This window comes from Pocillopora verrucosa, chromosome 7 (genome assembly GCF_036669915.1).
Source record: "Pocillopora verrucosa isolate sample1 chromosome 7, ASM3666991v2, whole genome shotgun sequence".
Classification (NCBI taxonomy): domain Eukaryota; kingdom Metazoa; phylum Cnidaria; class Anthozoa; order Scleractinia; family Pocilloporidae; genus Pocillopora; species Pocillopora verrucosa.
Genome location: NC_089318.1, coordinates 5,567,488 through 5,584,394, shown reverse-complemented (window position 1 = coordinate 5,584,394; position 16,907 = coordinate 5,567,488). Strand labels below are relative to the sequence as shown.

At 39.3% G+C, this 16,907-nt stretch overlaps 1 protein-coding gene and 1 pseudogene across 2 annotated transcripts; both read right to left on the bottom strand.

The window, feature by feature from the left end:
• Nucleotides 1-24: 24 nt before the first annotated feature.
• Nucleotides 25-4,290, bottom strand: LOC131796919 (uncharacterized; annotated as a pseudogene).
• Nucleotides 4,291-4,668: 378 nt separating this feature from the next.
• On the bottom strand, nucleotides 4,669-10,490 carry LOC131796759 (uncharacterized). Of its 2 annotated transcripts, none has more exons than XM_059114391.2 (4): nucleotides 10,349-10,490; nucleotides 8,330-8,641; nucleotides 7,126-7,357; nucleotides 4,669-6,379 (listed from the first exon to the last, which is right to left on the bottom strand). In XM_059114391.2, exons 2-4 carry the CDS (start codon nucleotides 8,626-8,628, stop codon nucleotides 6,236-6,238), a joined length of 675 nt encoding a protein of 224 aa, XP_058970374.2. In that variant the 5' UTR covers nucleotides 8,629-8,641; nucleotides 10,349-10,490; the 3' UTR covers nucleotides 4,669-6,235. The 2 variants fall into 2 exon arrangements, with proteins under 2 accessions (XP_058970374.2, XP_058970448.2); XM_059114465.2 differs by having other exon boundaries at nucleotides 6,244-6,379; nucleotides 7,093-7,357.
• Nucleotides 10,491-16,907: the final 6,417 nt, after the last annotated feature.

Sequence of the window (16,907 nt, the reverse complement as noted above, 5' to 3'; positions counted from 1 at the left end):
TTTGATCGACTTTGAAGTTATCGTGATTTCCAAGACACTTACTAACTTTATTTTCATGCAGATAGAGCTCTGTTTTTATGTCATGAATAGCTTTTCCTCACAAATCAAGCAGCTGTTGACAGTTCATAGCTTCTCATTTATTTAGTTCGTCTTTATCGCTAAAAATATTTTAATTTGTGTTTATATTTATAATGAAAACATTATCATCCTTAGTATTTAACCAAAAAAGATACAATTACATTAGTGGAAGGGCTTCTTAATATTTACATAGACACGACTGTAGAGTGCTTATTAAACATGTAAGCCACTATGTCAGACATTATGCAACGTCTTGAGAAAAAGTCAACGATTAATTCATGAAAGCGTCACGCGTTGTGTGACTCGGCGTTAAGTTACGAGAGAAACCGTTGAAAATTTGAACACGTTTTAAGGAATAGGAATTCCTTTTGGCAGGAATAACAGTGATGGAAGAGCAAGCTTAAAACGGCAGAAATCGCCAGAAACTACGACGAACACACTGGATGTGAGTAAGTTTTATTGATTTTACGTGTAAAATGTTCATATTTCGAAACATTTATCGTTGTAAATCGACGACCATATTTCGTTCCCTTACTATTCCTTATTACGTGTTCAAATCTCGTAACTTAACACCGCGTCACAAAGCGCGTGACGCTTTCATGAATTTTCTCGAGACGTGAGCTTGGGCCGTCTGTGGTTATTGAAAAAAATGTTTCCAGTCGGCTTGCAGTCATGACGGTTAAAATGAATGCATCTGTTTTACTCTTTCAGCGCCATCACTGTAAGGAACTGTGCAGAAATTTTTTTGTCATCTGTGATCTATCCTTCGAGAACGTCTTTCGCTCCCGCTAGCATCCTGTCCGCAACAATTCCATAAACGAAAACCCATGCTTCTTTAACTCCAATGTAAACTTCTTTCTCGAGTCTTTGTCAAGAGTGTCAAGCAAAGCGACCCCAAAAAGCTTTAAGTTAAAAAATAACATAAATTTAAGACAAAATTCCATGAAATTGCACTTTTATTTTGGCCCAAAAAGTGTTTCAAGATCTCAAGCATTGTAAGCCTTGATAATTTTACGTGGAGTTTGTTTTAATTAGATGAGATCTTAAAAGAAAACTCGATACCGCCCACATAACTTTAATTTGCTTCGTCAATGGCCCGTCGATAAGTGGACAGGGGTGAATAATTGAAAGACCAGTAGATTTTAAATTGACCATTAAAGAAAATTAAAAGTGTGATGGACCTGTGTTATCCACGTGATTGCTACCACTTATTTCAATTTTTTTATTGACTGTCGAAAGTAGTCCGCGTCTTGTTTCAATTGCATTTCTCTTGCTTCGGGTAATTTAATTGTTTTTACTCACTTCCTTGTTTTACTTAATTCGCTCTGATCGGCTGTTGTAATAACTTACCAGTAACTCTGGTTTAGATTTTGCGAAAAACGCTCTATTTGACCGTGATCATTTGACATATTCCAGTCTGATAATTCACTGGCTGCAAAGATCGCGTTAAGTAATTTGCTTTTCCATACCCCATAATGATGTTCTTCGACTTTGTATTTTGCATGTCTTTCTCCCAAGTCCTTTAGAGCAGGAGCAATAGAACCCCGATTACCAGTCCTGGTTACCAGTCCCTGCCTCTTAAGTCGATCATCAGCTCTCATCTTGTCACATGATGATTTATAAATGTCTCTGAATGAAAACATTTGTAAGGTTTCTGGGTTCACTTTGAATAACCTAAGAGCGAGAGAGAGAGAGAGAAGGATTTAAAATTGAAATATATTAAAGTTTACATAGCAACCAGGTGGACAATCAGACATGGTTTGATGTTATTCTGGTTTAAAGATTTAATGAATATAAACGAGAAGTTACGATTCATAGACCCAACGTTTCGACACTCCTTACTAGTGCCTTCATCTAAACGCTGCAACAAGAGGTCCTTTTACACGCTCACTAATTAGCTGACCTTTTTTCTGACGAGGTGTAAATAGGCGTCAGGAAATAAGCCGCCATCATCAAGATTTAAAGGAGCGTGGGCGGAGTTGATATGCCAGGCTTCCAAACAAAGGCGCTGGTGATAACGCCGATTAGTGGTGATAACTATAGACTTATCCCATTTCTTTTGGCAAATAGGCCGTTAACCCTTTAACTCCCAAGATCTCATTAGCAATTCTCCTGACTGCCTGCCATACAGTTCTTGTGATGTTAGTTTGGAGAATTTGGGATTGGATCAATTTATAATCCCCTAATTGATATTTTTCTTTATTCTCAACACTTTTCTGCTTGATATTGTATTGATATTGTAAGGAGAAATCCTGTCTTGGTTACTTATGGGAGTTAAAGGGTTAAGGTTGCGGAGGAGAGACTCGGAGAAGATGCTTCCCTAGGACAAAGAACTTCTTTGTCTCTGTCGAAACGTTGGGTCTATGAATTGTAACCTCTCGGTTACATTCATTAAATCTTTAAACCAAAGTAGCATCAAACCATGTCCAATTTAAAATTAATGAAAAACTTGCTTTTTTAGGTTAGTATTAGTTATCAAGACAAAATAAAAAGATGAAAATCCGGATGCACAGCTCCCTAAAGACCTCTCACTGGTAGAGGTAATCTGATGTAATTAAATAGGTGTTCAGCTTTAGAAACTGTTTGCGGTGGCCAGTTCACAATGTGTGATAAACTCAGTTAATAAAACCAAATAATCTTGTAGCACTCTCTCCTCCCCCCCACCCCACCCCCTACCGGCGCAGCACTACAGTTTCTCTAGAGGGTTAATAAAACCAAATTATCTTGTAGCACCCTCTCCCCCACCCCCCACCGGCGCAGCACTACAGTTTCTCTAGAGGCTTACCCCATTTATTCAGGTGTCTAAACAAGTCCCACTTTTTTCCCCTCTGCGCTATTGTCATGCCTGCCTGTTACAGTACTGTTAAGCTAACTGAACGCACGGAATGGCCTGGCGTTATTCCAAAGCATCAGATCGCATTGCAATTTGACTGTTTATAGTTAAACAAAATACGAAAAAAGATGTTTCGGAGTCAAGATTCCTAGTTGGGTATTTTAATAAAGAGGCGTGAATGGAACTCCGTGTCGACGAAAGAGAAACCCTTGGTATTTACTGAGTCGACAAAATACCTGTCGTCGTTCGCCATTACATTGTGCAGTGAGGAGCTAGTTTGGGTTATCATTCGTGGAAAATTCTTCAAATGTTTGCCCTTCCAGTAACGAGCTGGTAAATGACATCACAAATGCACGAAGCGTCGAGAAAAAACAGGATTTTAGAAACAGTTTATAGTACAGTTTGACTCAAGTATGCGTCACTGTAATGCATTATGTTGCAGTCAAGAATTTGTAACCAATTAAGTTCGAGTCCTTAATGTACAGCTCCTTTATAATTAAGTTGTCATGATTTACCATGATATAATTATCTGTAAATAAATATATACACATATATGCAACTGTATCGGAAGGATTTAACACTGAAAAAACGTGTTCGTAATTTGGGGATTAAGATTAAATTCGCTATAAAATTTAAACGAACAACTTTATAAGATCCTTTTATCTACTTACTGTGTCTGTCAATTTCCAAGGGTTCCCACTGGAGGAACGTAAAAATCGAAGGGGCTAAGTTTATGGATGGAATACTGCAGAGCCATGAATGTCGCGGAAACACTAGTTGAATTGTATTAGATTAACAAAACAAAGGCTTAGTCGAGTTTAATTTCATTGGAGATGTGTTACCTCATGTAGAACTCTACTCCCGTTTTTTCTATATCACCTTTCACAAGTCCCCAAGTTTCTTGCACCATGGCAATCTGCTTCTCAGTGACTGGCTCGATGAGATCTTCCACCACAGTGTCCGGGGTTCTGTGTTTCTTCTCGATCCTCTGTCGAAGTTTGGTCATCTATTATCCTACCGTCGACCTGATGTCTGGGGTTTGAAGGGCTGGTTTCCTCTCGTGTAGCGGTCGATGTGGTCGTAGTAGTCTGTCCTGCGATCAGAACTGGTGCTGTATTGATTCTCTCTGCCTTACTTCCTCCGCATCCCATCCTTAATATAAACTAAAAGTAAAATTACGGATTAGACTTGTCGCGAAAATTCCTTTGTCCTCATCTTCGTACTGTTCCGAGAGGTCAAGTTGAAAGAATGATCCATGACTTCCGACCGGGAGCATTTGTGGGAAATTTCGGTGGGACTGCAGCACTGTGTGCCGTCGATCGAGGCATTCCAACCAGCTTCTGTTCAACAGAATAACGGTTTAGTTGAATAAGCGATTTTCAGTTAAAATTTGAGAGTAATCCGAGGTTTCTTTTGTTTCAGTGGTCTAAAAACTCCCCCATCTTTTTCAACCAATCAGATGCAAAACTAGAACAAAACGTGACTCGATCACTTCCGTTTCCCACTCTTCAAGCAGCTTGTCTGTTAAGTGTCCTCAATGTCTTAAGATGATGCTAAATTTTTTCGAATTGACCTTTGCCACTATTTTCCTTTTGGTTTTTTGACACGCAATCGAAAACTGTTTAATGCTTCCTTTCCAGAAAGGATGCACATAAAAAAAAATAAATTTAAAAAAAAAACACGTTTGCATTTTTATGAATGTATTCCCCTTAAAACTGAGGCAGCTGTTAAAGGTCTCTTTCTTCTCATTTATTTATTAAATTTTTTTTTTGGTTATCGTTTGTACAAATATACTGTATAAGAGTCAGGTGGTGATTGCCACCTTATTTTTTTGTTTATCGTTACAAAAGCATTGTATGCATTCAAATGCTAGTATATCATTTCATATTAACATGCAAACAATGGCGGATAAAGGCACTTTCCAATGGAAAATCAACACGACGAATTATCTGTGACACAACAGCCGTGAACCTTTTCGGAAATCCTATCCTTTAGCTTTTTGGGTTGATTAACATATAAGTTCTCCTTGTAATTCCAATATGCTATTTTACAAAAAGGTTATAAAAACAGACCGGCTAATTTTTTTAGAGAGCGTTATCGTGATTTATGGCCAAATTTTCGGATTTAATCGATAAGGAAATACAATGAGAAGGGAGTATAACTTATTGGATCTTGGGAATAAGAAGGTTACAGGATCGTCAGTGGTCGGACAATACACCAACTAATATTCGAGATCCTTCAAAAGGCACTTTAAGGGCCTATTTACACGGTACGACTTTGTCGCATGCGACAAGCTTACGACAGGCTTACGACACGAATTTTTTCGTGTAAATCAAACCTACAACTCGCTTACGACTCTTAAGTCATGTCGTAGGCCTGTCGTAAGCTTGTCGCATGCGACAAAGTCGTGCCGTGTAAATAGGCCTTAACACTCTGCCACCGATACTTCGATACAATACCAATATATGCCTGATTAAAAAAGATAACAAAAGTTACGCAGATGCGAAAACTAAGATAAGCAAAAAACGAAAGCCACGAACAAAAACATTTACGCTAAAACTTGTTTGCAATTAATGATCATCGTGTTCGTTTTTTTTAAGCGCGACACTCAGTCTTATCAACAGTCAGTCTATCAGCTTTCTGAATTATAAATTAAAAAAACTAGCAAGACAGCAAAAGTAAGTATCAGTAACTCATGATAGGTAAATAAACCTTGAAAAAGCAAAAGCAAAGAAAACAGATTAGCCTGCATGAGAGACGTAATTTTTGGTGTCTTCCGGGGAATCGGAGGAAAGCTGTAGACAAGTGTGAAGGGTGGATCACGTGGGAGAGGACCCGTGTCACACGTCACGCGTGTCTCGCACATCACTCGCTCTTAGGACTCGCCACGCGTGCACGCAGGTTCGCCTTACCCTTACTTGAGCTTGCCTGAAAGGCATGACAATATAACAGCTTTTCTGGAGAAGTCAAGGTCTAGATGTGGTTTTGAAGAAAAATGCTCTACATGTCTGCATACTTGGCTCGCCAAATTATATATTTAAAATCTCTTAACAGCTGATCGATGACGATTTCCTTCGGAAGGTACTGAGTATATTCGAGTCTACATTTGTCGCCGTGACCAATTAGGCAGTTAAGACATTTTTAAAGCCTGAGAAGCAGGCAGCATTGTTTTGTTTTAAACAAAGCAATGAAAGTTTGAGCACGTTTCTTGTTTCTTTAACGTTTTCAGAATGAGGCGAAATCGCAGCAATAAACGTTCTATAAAAGACCCTTTCAGAATATTTTTTGGTTGTGTATAGAGTATATGAACTGATGTTTCCTTGTTTATCCCTCCAAAACTTCTTTGGCTCCTGCTTGCATCGTGTTCGCAACGATTCCATAGACAACAGTCCACGCTTCTTTTACCTCTGAAGTAAACTTGTCCCCTAGACCATTGTTAAGAGTGTCGAGTAAAGCAGATCCTGCAACCTAAAATAATTAAAAAAAAAATAAACTACATGTATCTAAACTAAACGAAAACAATAGGGGCAATTCTCAATTGACTGTCGAAAATAATCCAGGATAGCATTGATTTCGCTTTACTTTGCTCTGTGATTGGGTCCAAAAAAATTGCACCACTTTCTCAACCAATCAGATGCAAAAAAACTAAAACCAATCACGACTTGGTCACCCGCGTTTTCCCGCCTTTTAGGCAGTTTGTTTCTTTTTGCTCTGAGTTCCTATTGTCTAAAATGTTTTCCTCTCTCCTGATTGGCTGTTGTAATCTCTTTGGTTTTGGTTTTTTAACTCTCAATCTGAAAGCGCTCTACGAATAAAAAGTGTTCCCAGATTTTAGTTTTTTCCGTCCTGAATATTTTTGCATGGAGTATATTTCAGTATGAAAAGATCCTAAAAGCTAAAAAATAGAGGCACAAGTCTACTTGACCAAGAGCTATCACCTGAAGTGTCACTGCTGAACTTTTGACTAACTAGATATTTAATTGACCCCAAAGAAGTCTTGCGATCGCTTCGTTTGTACGATTTCTTACCTCTATAAATGCTAGTTATTTCACTTAGGAAGTCTTTCCATACAGAAATTTAATGACTCGTGTTCTCCCGCCTCTCTGCTTATTTCCTTGGTTTTACTTTGAGTATTCATTGGCTACTTGGGTGTGACTGCAGATATCGATTTGTTTACTCACGTGACATACATTTCTTTACATTTCATTTCCTACCACGTAATGATGTTCTTCGACTTTGTACATCGTATGTCTCCCTCCCAGGTCCTTGAGAGCAGGAACAATAGAGCCCAGATCGTTGAGCGAGTTCACGGCCAAGTCCACGTGTTGCATTGTTACCAGCGCCTGTCTCTTAAGTCGATCATCGGCTCTCATGATGTCATCGGATGATTTGTCAATGTCTCGGAATGAAAACAGTTCTAAAATCTCTGAGTCTGCCTTCAACAACCTTAGAGGAAAAAAAAAAGAATCAAAAATTGCTTTCTAAGACAAATACACTAAGTAGTAAGTAAAAGGCGCTCTACAAATTTTGTCTCTGTTGAAAAAAGGTGTGCTCAAGAGGGTAAAAGGACGTAAAAGGCGTTAGAAGCGTTCCACTAATCTCGCTCTGCTCCACTATCGCGCCCGCCGCGTCCACAAGAACACTTGGCATAAGCTGGTGCAATTTTTTAAAGATTACATCATATTGCCAAACAATTATTAAAGGTTTTATGAAAGGTGGTAAATAAGTTACTGGATTAATGATTTCAGTCACGGGCAGGCGAGTGCTCCCTGCCGAAGTGGTATTTTCACAGTTGATCAGAACAGAACATTCCTAGACCAGTGACTTTTCTCGATAGAGAGCTGGTTGGGGCTATCCTTCATGACGTATTTTTCAAATGTTGTGGTTTTTTTTTTTTTTTTTTGCAGTCTCGGCCTGGCAAATGACATGCGGCATCGCGTAAAACCGCAGGGTTCTAAAAACAGATTATTTCGCAATTGACCTCATTGCATGGCGTGGCAGCACATCTTTTCATGGTCAAAATAATTTTCTCATCAAACTAGGTTTGATTTGTGAGTTTAAAAAGTTGTTACCTCATCAAATGCGTCTTCTCGCTAGTTTATCATGATACAAATGAGCCCGACTATAACGGAGAAATTGAACGATGAAAAACATGCTTTTCATTCAGGGATCAAAGTCGAATCAAATACAGACATCTTGCTATAGGATCTAGGGAACTCTGTTAAATCTTTTTGCTGACTTTCTGTGTCCATACACTGAGAAAGTTTCCTTCAAAGCACATGCAAACTTAAGGGTCTCACTTTTCGGCTGGAATACAATAAACCCATGGATGTACTAGGAACATTTTAAACTTGAATTTTTGTAAATTAATATGATAACCGAGGGCAAGCTGATTCAATAACATTTGAGATGTTTTACCTTATGTAAAAGTCTACTCCAACTTTTTCTAGATCACCATTCACTAGCCCCCAAGTTTCTTGCACCAAGGAAATCTGCTTCTGAGTGACTGGTTCCTCATTATCTGGCTTCTGGGTTTCTTGGTGTCCCTCTGACGCAGTTTGATCAACGGTTGTCTTACCGTCGGGCTGTTCTCTGTGGTTTAAAGGGCTTGTCTCCTCTTTGGAAGAAGTAATAATGGTGGTAGTTTGTCCCTGATCGAGAGCGATCGGTGCTGGAGCTGTTCTGGTTCTCACTGCCTTGCTACCTCCGCATCCCATCTTTGAACTAAGACTAAAATTACGAATTAAGAATTGTTGTAATTCATGGTCGTGACAACTCACATGGTTCCTTTTAGAGACCTCCGGAAAGCACTTCAGAGAAGGTTCTGAGGGGTTGTCTGTGGCATACCGAACTCAGGGAGAATGAGGAAATGAAACACGAATACAATTAAATTTCGAAACAATTTACATTATCCAGTGGCGGATCCAGGGGAGGGGCCTGGGGGTCCCGAGCTTTCCCCCTTATTTTGGGTAAAACAAAAAAAAAATCGCAGAAGGAAGAGGAGCCGGCCAGTAGGATCTCTAGATCGAAAGGTCAGGTTACATAAGTTAAAAGAGCCAATTTCGTTGGTAAAAATGTTCTTTTTCTTTACCATGCGCCCTGATATTTGTATTTTCAAGTTCTGTTTTGTTTAGATGTTTTCAGTATTTTTTCAACATATCTTTTCTCTCGTGCTGTCCAACTTCGCGTGATATTGCCAGCTGTTCGGTTAGTTTGTCGTGATTTTGTACAATATCGTTTCGAAACAAGAGAACGTGTTGTTAAAAGATTAACATTTTTAAAGGCGCGTTGCCTAGATGTGATTTTCATTAATCACTACGACAAAAATAGGTTTATATTACACGTAAAAAGAAATCAATTTAGACAAAAAGGTTTAAGTGAACTGTTCTTTAGTCGGAATAATTGTGTAAGCGAGAGAGGGTTTGTTGTTCCAATTAAATCAGTTTACAACAAATTAAAAAAGCTTTTTAGCGAGGTTTCTTTTTGATCCACTTATCAATTGCATTTTGTTTACTATTTCCTGTTGCCATGGTAGTGAAGCCCCCCTCCCCCTCCCCCCCACAAAATTAAAAAAAATAAGTTGACAAAGATCGATTTGACCAGCTTAAAAACATTGACATTGAGAAAACATTGTTTGAGATTTGATGTGAATGGGGTACGTGACTTACTTATTTCGTTTTGAAGCCATTGGCTTTGCAGGTCAGTTGTCTATTTTGGCGTCATTTCAGTTCTGATCAAGCGTATTGTAATATTCTTAACTTTATCTTTTACTAAGTCCTGTTAAGAATTCGGTGTAATTTGTTTGCTAATTAATAAAAGGGGTAAGTTTCTCAATAAACTGTGGTGCTACGTTAGTGGTAGAGTATAACAGGGTAATTTGGTATATCAACTGAGTTGATGACGGAGGCCAATTTACGGTGGCTAATTTACCGTTATCAACTCGGTTGATAATATTAAATTAACTTGTGACTTGTTATGCAATAGTTATCGTGAATCAAAAGCTTTTAATCACAACAATACCGATACTAAAATCCTGATCATGCTCAGAAAAATATCGCCTACAGATAATATCTTAACCCCATGGTCCGCAAGAGGGAAACCCAAATGTTCCGGTGTTTACGAATTTCTGGAGTCTATGATAGACCGCAGGAATGGAAAGGAACTCTTGCTAAAAAGACAACTTATGAACATATCAAAAATGCTAATAAGTATTCGGTTTCATAAAGAATAAACAGAACTTTTTCAATCACAAAAGAGTTCTAACCACTTTCATCACGAACTTTAGATAGCTTATAGAAACTAAGATTGTAGATTAAGTCATTTGCGTGGAAGCATTTGCGTCGAAGGGCGTCTTTCTCATCAGCCTTTTGTTATATGGCAGCAAGATTCAAGTCAGAAGGGAGTCAAAACACTTAACCAAACTGGGTAACTAAGTACCTTTATCGCCCCGATAGATCTTGACTGTGGCTGTTGTAGCTAATCAACTTGTACGTATCTGATCGCTTATGCGCAGAAACCAAACTAAATCCAAGTACTTTTGGCTAAAAGCAAAGGCAACAGTTGAAGAGACTAGTTATTTAGTCGTCGTTGTTTACTTTGCAGGCTGTGTTATTTTAATGACATTCTTACTGTCTTAAAATTTGCATTAGAACAAGTGAAATAGACAGTAGTTAATGTTCTGTTCAAAACATCTGTCTGAGTTATACACCATTTGCCCTGTTTGAATTCAAGTGCGAGAAAAGCTTACTCGAAGGTTTCAGTGGTCCATTTTACAAAGCTCAAGTTTTAATCAGCCTGTAAAGTCTAAAATCTCCTACATGACCCACGAGTGAGTGACGTCACAAAATAACTCGTAGAGTGCTATAGGTGACATCTTCGTTGTGACATGATCTTTGTTATTTACAACACATTAGCATTCAGGTTTTAGAAAGGTCGAGAAAGCTGCTGTAATATTTGCAAAGTACCAGACCAGTGGATTATAACCGCAACTCGGTTACGACAACAATGAAATCCACTCTCCAAACTTGGGGCTCATCACAACTTCACGTCGATGTAAGTGTGTCATTCAGAAATGGGTGTCGCTGCTGGATTTTGTGCATAGAAGGCTCGCTTTATTCCTTTGGGTATTCACTTCGGGAGGCCACGTAGAACCGCCGAAAGCGTAATGACTAAGTTCGGATTCATTCGTTTTGGAAAAGGTGAGATCTTTTGGAGAAAGACTAAAAGGAATGAAACAGAAGCGCAATTATGCGACCTCGAGCGGCAGCGTCTGCAAGTGTATCCTTGACGTGTCAGTGAACTCCAAAAAATGATTGAAGACATTTTGTGCCTTCATATGTTTTCGCTCAATGTTTTCAAGTTTGATTTGTATTTATTAAAACAGAGCATTTTCAAATCTTTAAATAGAGACTTTGAACAAGCATATTTGATGATTGTGGGCCAAAGTTCGTATTTTACTTCTTGTTATTGTCGTTTTAATTTTTGCACAGCCATCTTTTACCGGCGCGAGTGAAGCATGAAGAATGACTGCAGCATTTTATGCATGAAAAGTTTCTTTCCGCCAAATGTTCTCAATCTTGATTTGCATAAAATAAAAAAGGGCATTTTGCGAGCTTTATAGAGAGACCTTTAAATGAGGTGCGTGTGAAGCGTGTTTGCAAGTCGTGCATTCGCAAAAATTCCGAACAGCGCGTGCTAGATCACAATCGAAATTTAGGAAAGTCCGATCTAAGGAACTAGATAGCTTTGAGTCTGACAGCTTTTAACACATTTTTACGATTAAGCCTTTGAGAGCAATTGCGGAGGAAGTGTTTCTGGGACGCTCGCGAGTCGTTTTTTTCTATGAACTCCAAACTTCTGTTGTTTACATTTAAGCTATTGTTACTGTCTGTAATGTTTCATCACTGAAAAACGCGAACGGACTGCTCCAAAAGCTGAAAGTTCAATTCTTGCCATTTGCCGTGCGCATTCGCGAGGCATTTTAATTAACTCATGTTTTATTATTGAGTTATAGTGCCTTTCAAATTTGGCATTCCTTGCTGTGTGGTTAAAAAATTAAAAGCAAAATTTTCGGAATTGAAGCTATTGTTCGTTTTTGGACGATAAACAAAAGAAAATTGTCACACATGCCATCAAAGGGCGTTCCGATTTCTATAGCGATCTTACATTTCCGAATGAAATCCGACGAAAACCAAAAAATAGCTGGAATAAATGAATACTTAACGTTTACTTAACGTTTAATGAACATTTACTTTCATGGGAAGTTTTCCTGCCGCCAGATTAGAGGCCAGTCTTTTGGGAGGTGGAGAATTTTTAGGGGATCACATGCTTTTCAGGGAGAACGGAGGTACATCGCTGACATACTATAAAGGAGGCCTTACTTGGGGGGGGGGGTTAGATAAATTTTGTAGTGATACGACCAAAATTCTCCAAAATTTTAGGTTGCATCAAATTTTGAGCTGGATTAAATTTTGAGATCCATCAAATGCTTCACCCAGTTCAATCGCTCGGTTAGAACTGGTAACTAGAGCGGAGGCCAGGTTACAGATTAGCGTGCGGCATTGAGTCTTGTTTGACACACAGCTATTTCAATTTACGTTGTCGGATCAAAGCCTCAAGCCTACAAGACAAGACCGAAGGGGAATATGGGATCTTAATGAATAATTATCAACAAAATTAACAATGCCTCGTCCATACAGCGAAGATTTATATTGTATTTTCAGCCTACATGTCCATCTCGCGCCGACAACCCCGAAAGCCTAAAATTAATTCTAATCTACCCATACCGCCTTTCGGTCTTGTCCCGTACCCTTGAAGCTTTGATCTGACAACGTAAATTGAAATAGCTGTATATGGAACACACTCATTCATTGAGATTTCTTTGCTCCTTCCTTCACAGGTTCTGCAATAATATCGTAGACAGTACTCCTACTCTTTGGTTTTTCCAGTAAAATTACCACCAAGTTTCTTCTCAAGAGCATGAATCAGCGCAGCCCCTACCGACTGAAAATAAAAGTGCCACACTTTGATTCATAATTCGCAAAGCTCAATACTTTGAGAGAAAAAACGCGTCAAGATAAATTACTTCTTATTTGATTAACTGGCTGACTGATTAACTGATGGTGTCCTCTGCGGTTTTCCGTGCGCTTTTAAGTGTCGTGCGGAGAAAATTAGGTGATAAAGACCAGAAAAATTAAAAGACTTGAAAATGCGGGGAAAGCATACAAAAATACATTTTTTTACTGGAATCTTCCACTCTCAAGGATCAAAAGTGATTTTCTAAAATCCATTTTTCTAACCAGGAATTTCTTTGAAGGCCTGTGCAGACAGTTTGGTGTTAAGATAATGAAATATTCCTATACTTTTTCATTTCTCAATTCTTAACATCCGTCTGCTAGACAGTATATTAAAATTCAAAGGAGTGTTTTTATTTTGATCGCACTTGACGGCTAATGAGTTTAGGGATTTATCGCTAGAAATTTAAATATAATTTTTTTTCTAATTCCTCCCTTTTTCGGGGCAAGGTTGGATAAGTTCATGCGATAATAAAAAGTCGCCACTCATTTAACAGCTGTTTTCCTCAAATATCGCATTTATTTTCTATGCGTTATCATAGATCGTTGAATCAGTTAATGTATGCGCCAGCATGGCTGCCGGTAACAATGCGCCAGCATGGCTGCCGATAACAATTCACAGCTCTGCATATTATTTTCCTTTTTGTTGTTTTCTTTCCTCACTTGCTTGGATTGTCAATGGAAATCCACTTTTAAAGATATTTACTACCGTAAACAAGCTGGATTTTGGATTTCAGCCGACCCTACACCGGATAGTTTGATAAACTTTTACTTCAACGCTACCTTTCACTTCAAGCGTCGACCGCATGGATTTACATCCGACAAACTTTCGCTTGCAATCTCCAAGACAACGAAACATGGACTGATCACTTTAGCCCTTCCTCATTCTTTCTTCGACATCGATCTTACCATATGCATGGATGTTCACTGTAATCCCGGACCCGACCCGGAAAATTCCTCGCTTCATCGACCTGCTTCTTCTTCGTACAGAGATTTGCATAGTACTGTCTCGCCCATTAAACTTAATTATTCACGGCAGCAATTGCTGGATTTGAGAGCTAAATCTAAACTTCAACCCGACCTTTTCCAGTTCCTGAAAATTCAAGGGATTCTCAGAACACGTCGCACTCGAGCAGGCAAGGCCATGAAGCAATCGTATGGTTTCCACAAAATCACAGAAATTAGTTCTGTATGGAATGTTCGTAAACCTTCAAGTGTGAAATTATCTGTTGGACCTAATTTAAATAATTTGGTATCGATTAAACGACACCCGTTGAATTCTTCATCTGCAAATTCGCTAAACTTCTGCCTTCTAAATGCAAGATCCATCATCAATAAAACGCTACAAATTAAAGACTTTGTGGTTGACAAAAACATCGACATTCTTGCTTTAATTGAAACCTGGCTTAAACCCGATGACTGCTCTGACTACACCGTTCGTGATATCAGTCCCACCGGATATGCTTTTGTTCACATACCAAGACCTAATGGAAATGGTGGAGGTGTTGGCCTACTCTACAGGAAAAATCTGAAAATGGAGCAAATTAAATCGGATCCGTTTAAATCTTTTGAATTTAAAGAAGTACTGCTTCACTGTTCCTCATCTATCATACGTATTATTGTTATTTACCGCCCTCCAATTTCTGTCAAGAATGGTCTTACACATGCTGCTTTTTTTGATGATTTTTCTTCACTGCTGGAAAGGCTAGTGTCTTCTTCCGGCCGTCTTCTTCTAGCCGGTGATTTCAATTTTCATGTCAACGATTCATCTGACAACACTGCCGATAAGTTTCTCGACCTTTTAAGCTGTTTCAATCTGGAAGTCTGTAATGTCCACACCCCGACGCACAAAAACAACAACGCCCTTGACCTCATTATCACAAGATCCGGCGAAGAAACTGTCTTAAATTTATCCATCAACGACCCGGTTATCTCTGATCACTCTGCTGTTCATTGCACCTTGGCTATCAAGAGACCACCTAAAGCTAAGCTCACCATCTCATCACGTAAACTGCGTACCATTGATCCAGACAACCTACGGCGTGATATTCGTTCCTCCGCCTTATATAACTCACCATCTCAGGAAATTACGGAACTCTGTGACCAGTATGACTCGGTTTTACTTTCCATTTTAGACAAACATATACCTTTGCGCACAAGAATCATCAATCTGCGACCTAATGCTCCCTGGTACAGCGAGGAAATCAGAAAACAGAAAACAACCTGCCGCAAGTTTGAAAGGCGCTGGCGACGCTCCAAACTTGAATCAGACTATCGACTTAACGCTAATCAACGCACTATTATTCAGAACACCATTTTTAAGTCAAAAATGGATTACTACTCTAATCGTATTTCAGAGGCTGGAAACGACAACAAAGCCCTATTTCGATTAATCGACCGTCTCCTCCACAGGAAAGCAGAGAAAAGTTATCCAACCAGCACATCAGCTGAAGATCTCGCTAATACATTTGTTACCTTCTTCGAAGATAAAATAACCCGTATTAGAAGTATACCTACTCCTTCTGAAATTCCGGATTACTTTTCCTCACTGGATATTTCCACCACTAATTGTGAGCTTAGCAACTTCTCACCTACTTCAAATCTTGAACTATCGAAGATTGCCCGCTCTGTTGTGCAGAAATCCTGCTGTCTGGATCCTTTACCAGCCACGTTACTTAAAGAACATCTGGACCTGCTCCTACCATCTATTTGTAGTATTGTAAACCTGTCACTGGTATCTGGTTTTCTACCTTCGTCCCTTAAAAACGCTGTTGTAACCCCTCTTCTCAAGAAACCGAACCTGGACCACGAAGTTCTTAGTAATTTTAGGCCTATTTCGAACCTTAAGGTTATCTCGAAAGTCATTGAGAAGGTTGTGGCAGTGCGTCTTCAAGCTTATCTTGACTTCTACCAACTCACAGAGCCGCTACAATCTGCCTACAAATCATTCCACAGCTGCGAAACCGCCCTTCTCCGTGTTCAAAATGACATTTTGCTTGCTATCGATAATCGCCACTGTGTCATGCTCCTGTTACTAGATCTCTCCGCTGCATTTGACACTGTTGACCATGTAATACTGCTCAAAAGATTGAATTCTAAATTCTCAATACGTGGCACTGCACTTGACTGGTTCCGCTCCTACCTTACTAACCGCACACAAGTCGTCCTAATCGATGGGAGGAAATCGCAATCTCGTGAGCTCGAGTGTGGAGTACCTCAAGGCTCCGTTCTTGGGCCGATCCTCTACCTACTTTACACTGCTCCTCTTTCCGACATTCTACGTTTTCACGACATGCAATTTCATTTCTACGCCGATGATACTCAGTTGTACATTTCTTTTTCCGTTAACGATGATCTGGAATTAACCAGTAGCATTGCTAAAATCGAGAATTACTTATCCGATCTAGATAAATGGATGGCCTTAAATAAGCTGAAGCTAAACAAAGACAAAACTGAACTTCTCTACCTTTATTCAAAGCACAACCCTCAACAGTCTATACCTCCACTTCGTTTTGGTTCTGATATTTTACAGCCGTCTTCATCTTCCAGAAATATCGGCGTCGTTTTCGATAGTACTATGTCAATGCTCCCTCATGTCAAATCTGTCTGTAAATCTGCCTTCTATCATCCTCGGAACATTTCCCGTATAAGGAAATTACTATCCATTAAGACCACTGAGACTCTAGTCCACGCCTTTGTAACCTCCAAGTTGGATCACTGTAACTCTCTTTTAAACGGTGTCCCCAAATACGCTATCCAAAAGCTCCAATCAGTGCAGAATGCAGCGGCTCGACTTATTACCAGCTCTCGTAAATTCGACCGCATCACCCCTGTTTTGTTCGACCTACACTGGCTTCCAATTTCTGAGCGAATTAAATTCAAAATAATTCTGCTCACCCATAAAGCTCTTCACCAGCTGTCTC

Excerpts from the sequence above, each read along its gene's own strand:
- LOC131796759 (XM_059114391.2), bottom strand. The coding sequence starts at position 8,628 with ATGGGATGCGGAGGTAGCAAGGCAGTGAGAACCAGAACAGCTCCAGCA. Across the intron at positions 7,358-8,329 it reads GGAGTAGACTTTTACATAAG|GTTGTTGAAGGCAGACTCAG; the intron begins GTAAAACATCTC and ends TTTTCCTCTAAG. Across the intron at positions 6,380-7,125 it reads TCGAAGAACATCATTACGTG|GTTGCAGGATCTGCTTTACT; the intron begins GTAGGAAATGAA and ends TAATTATTTTAG.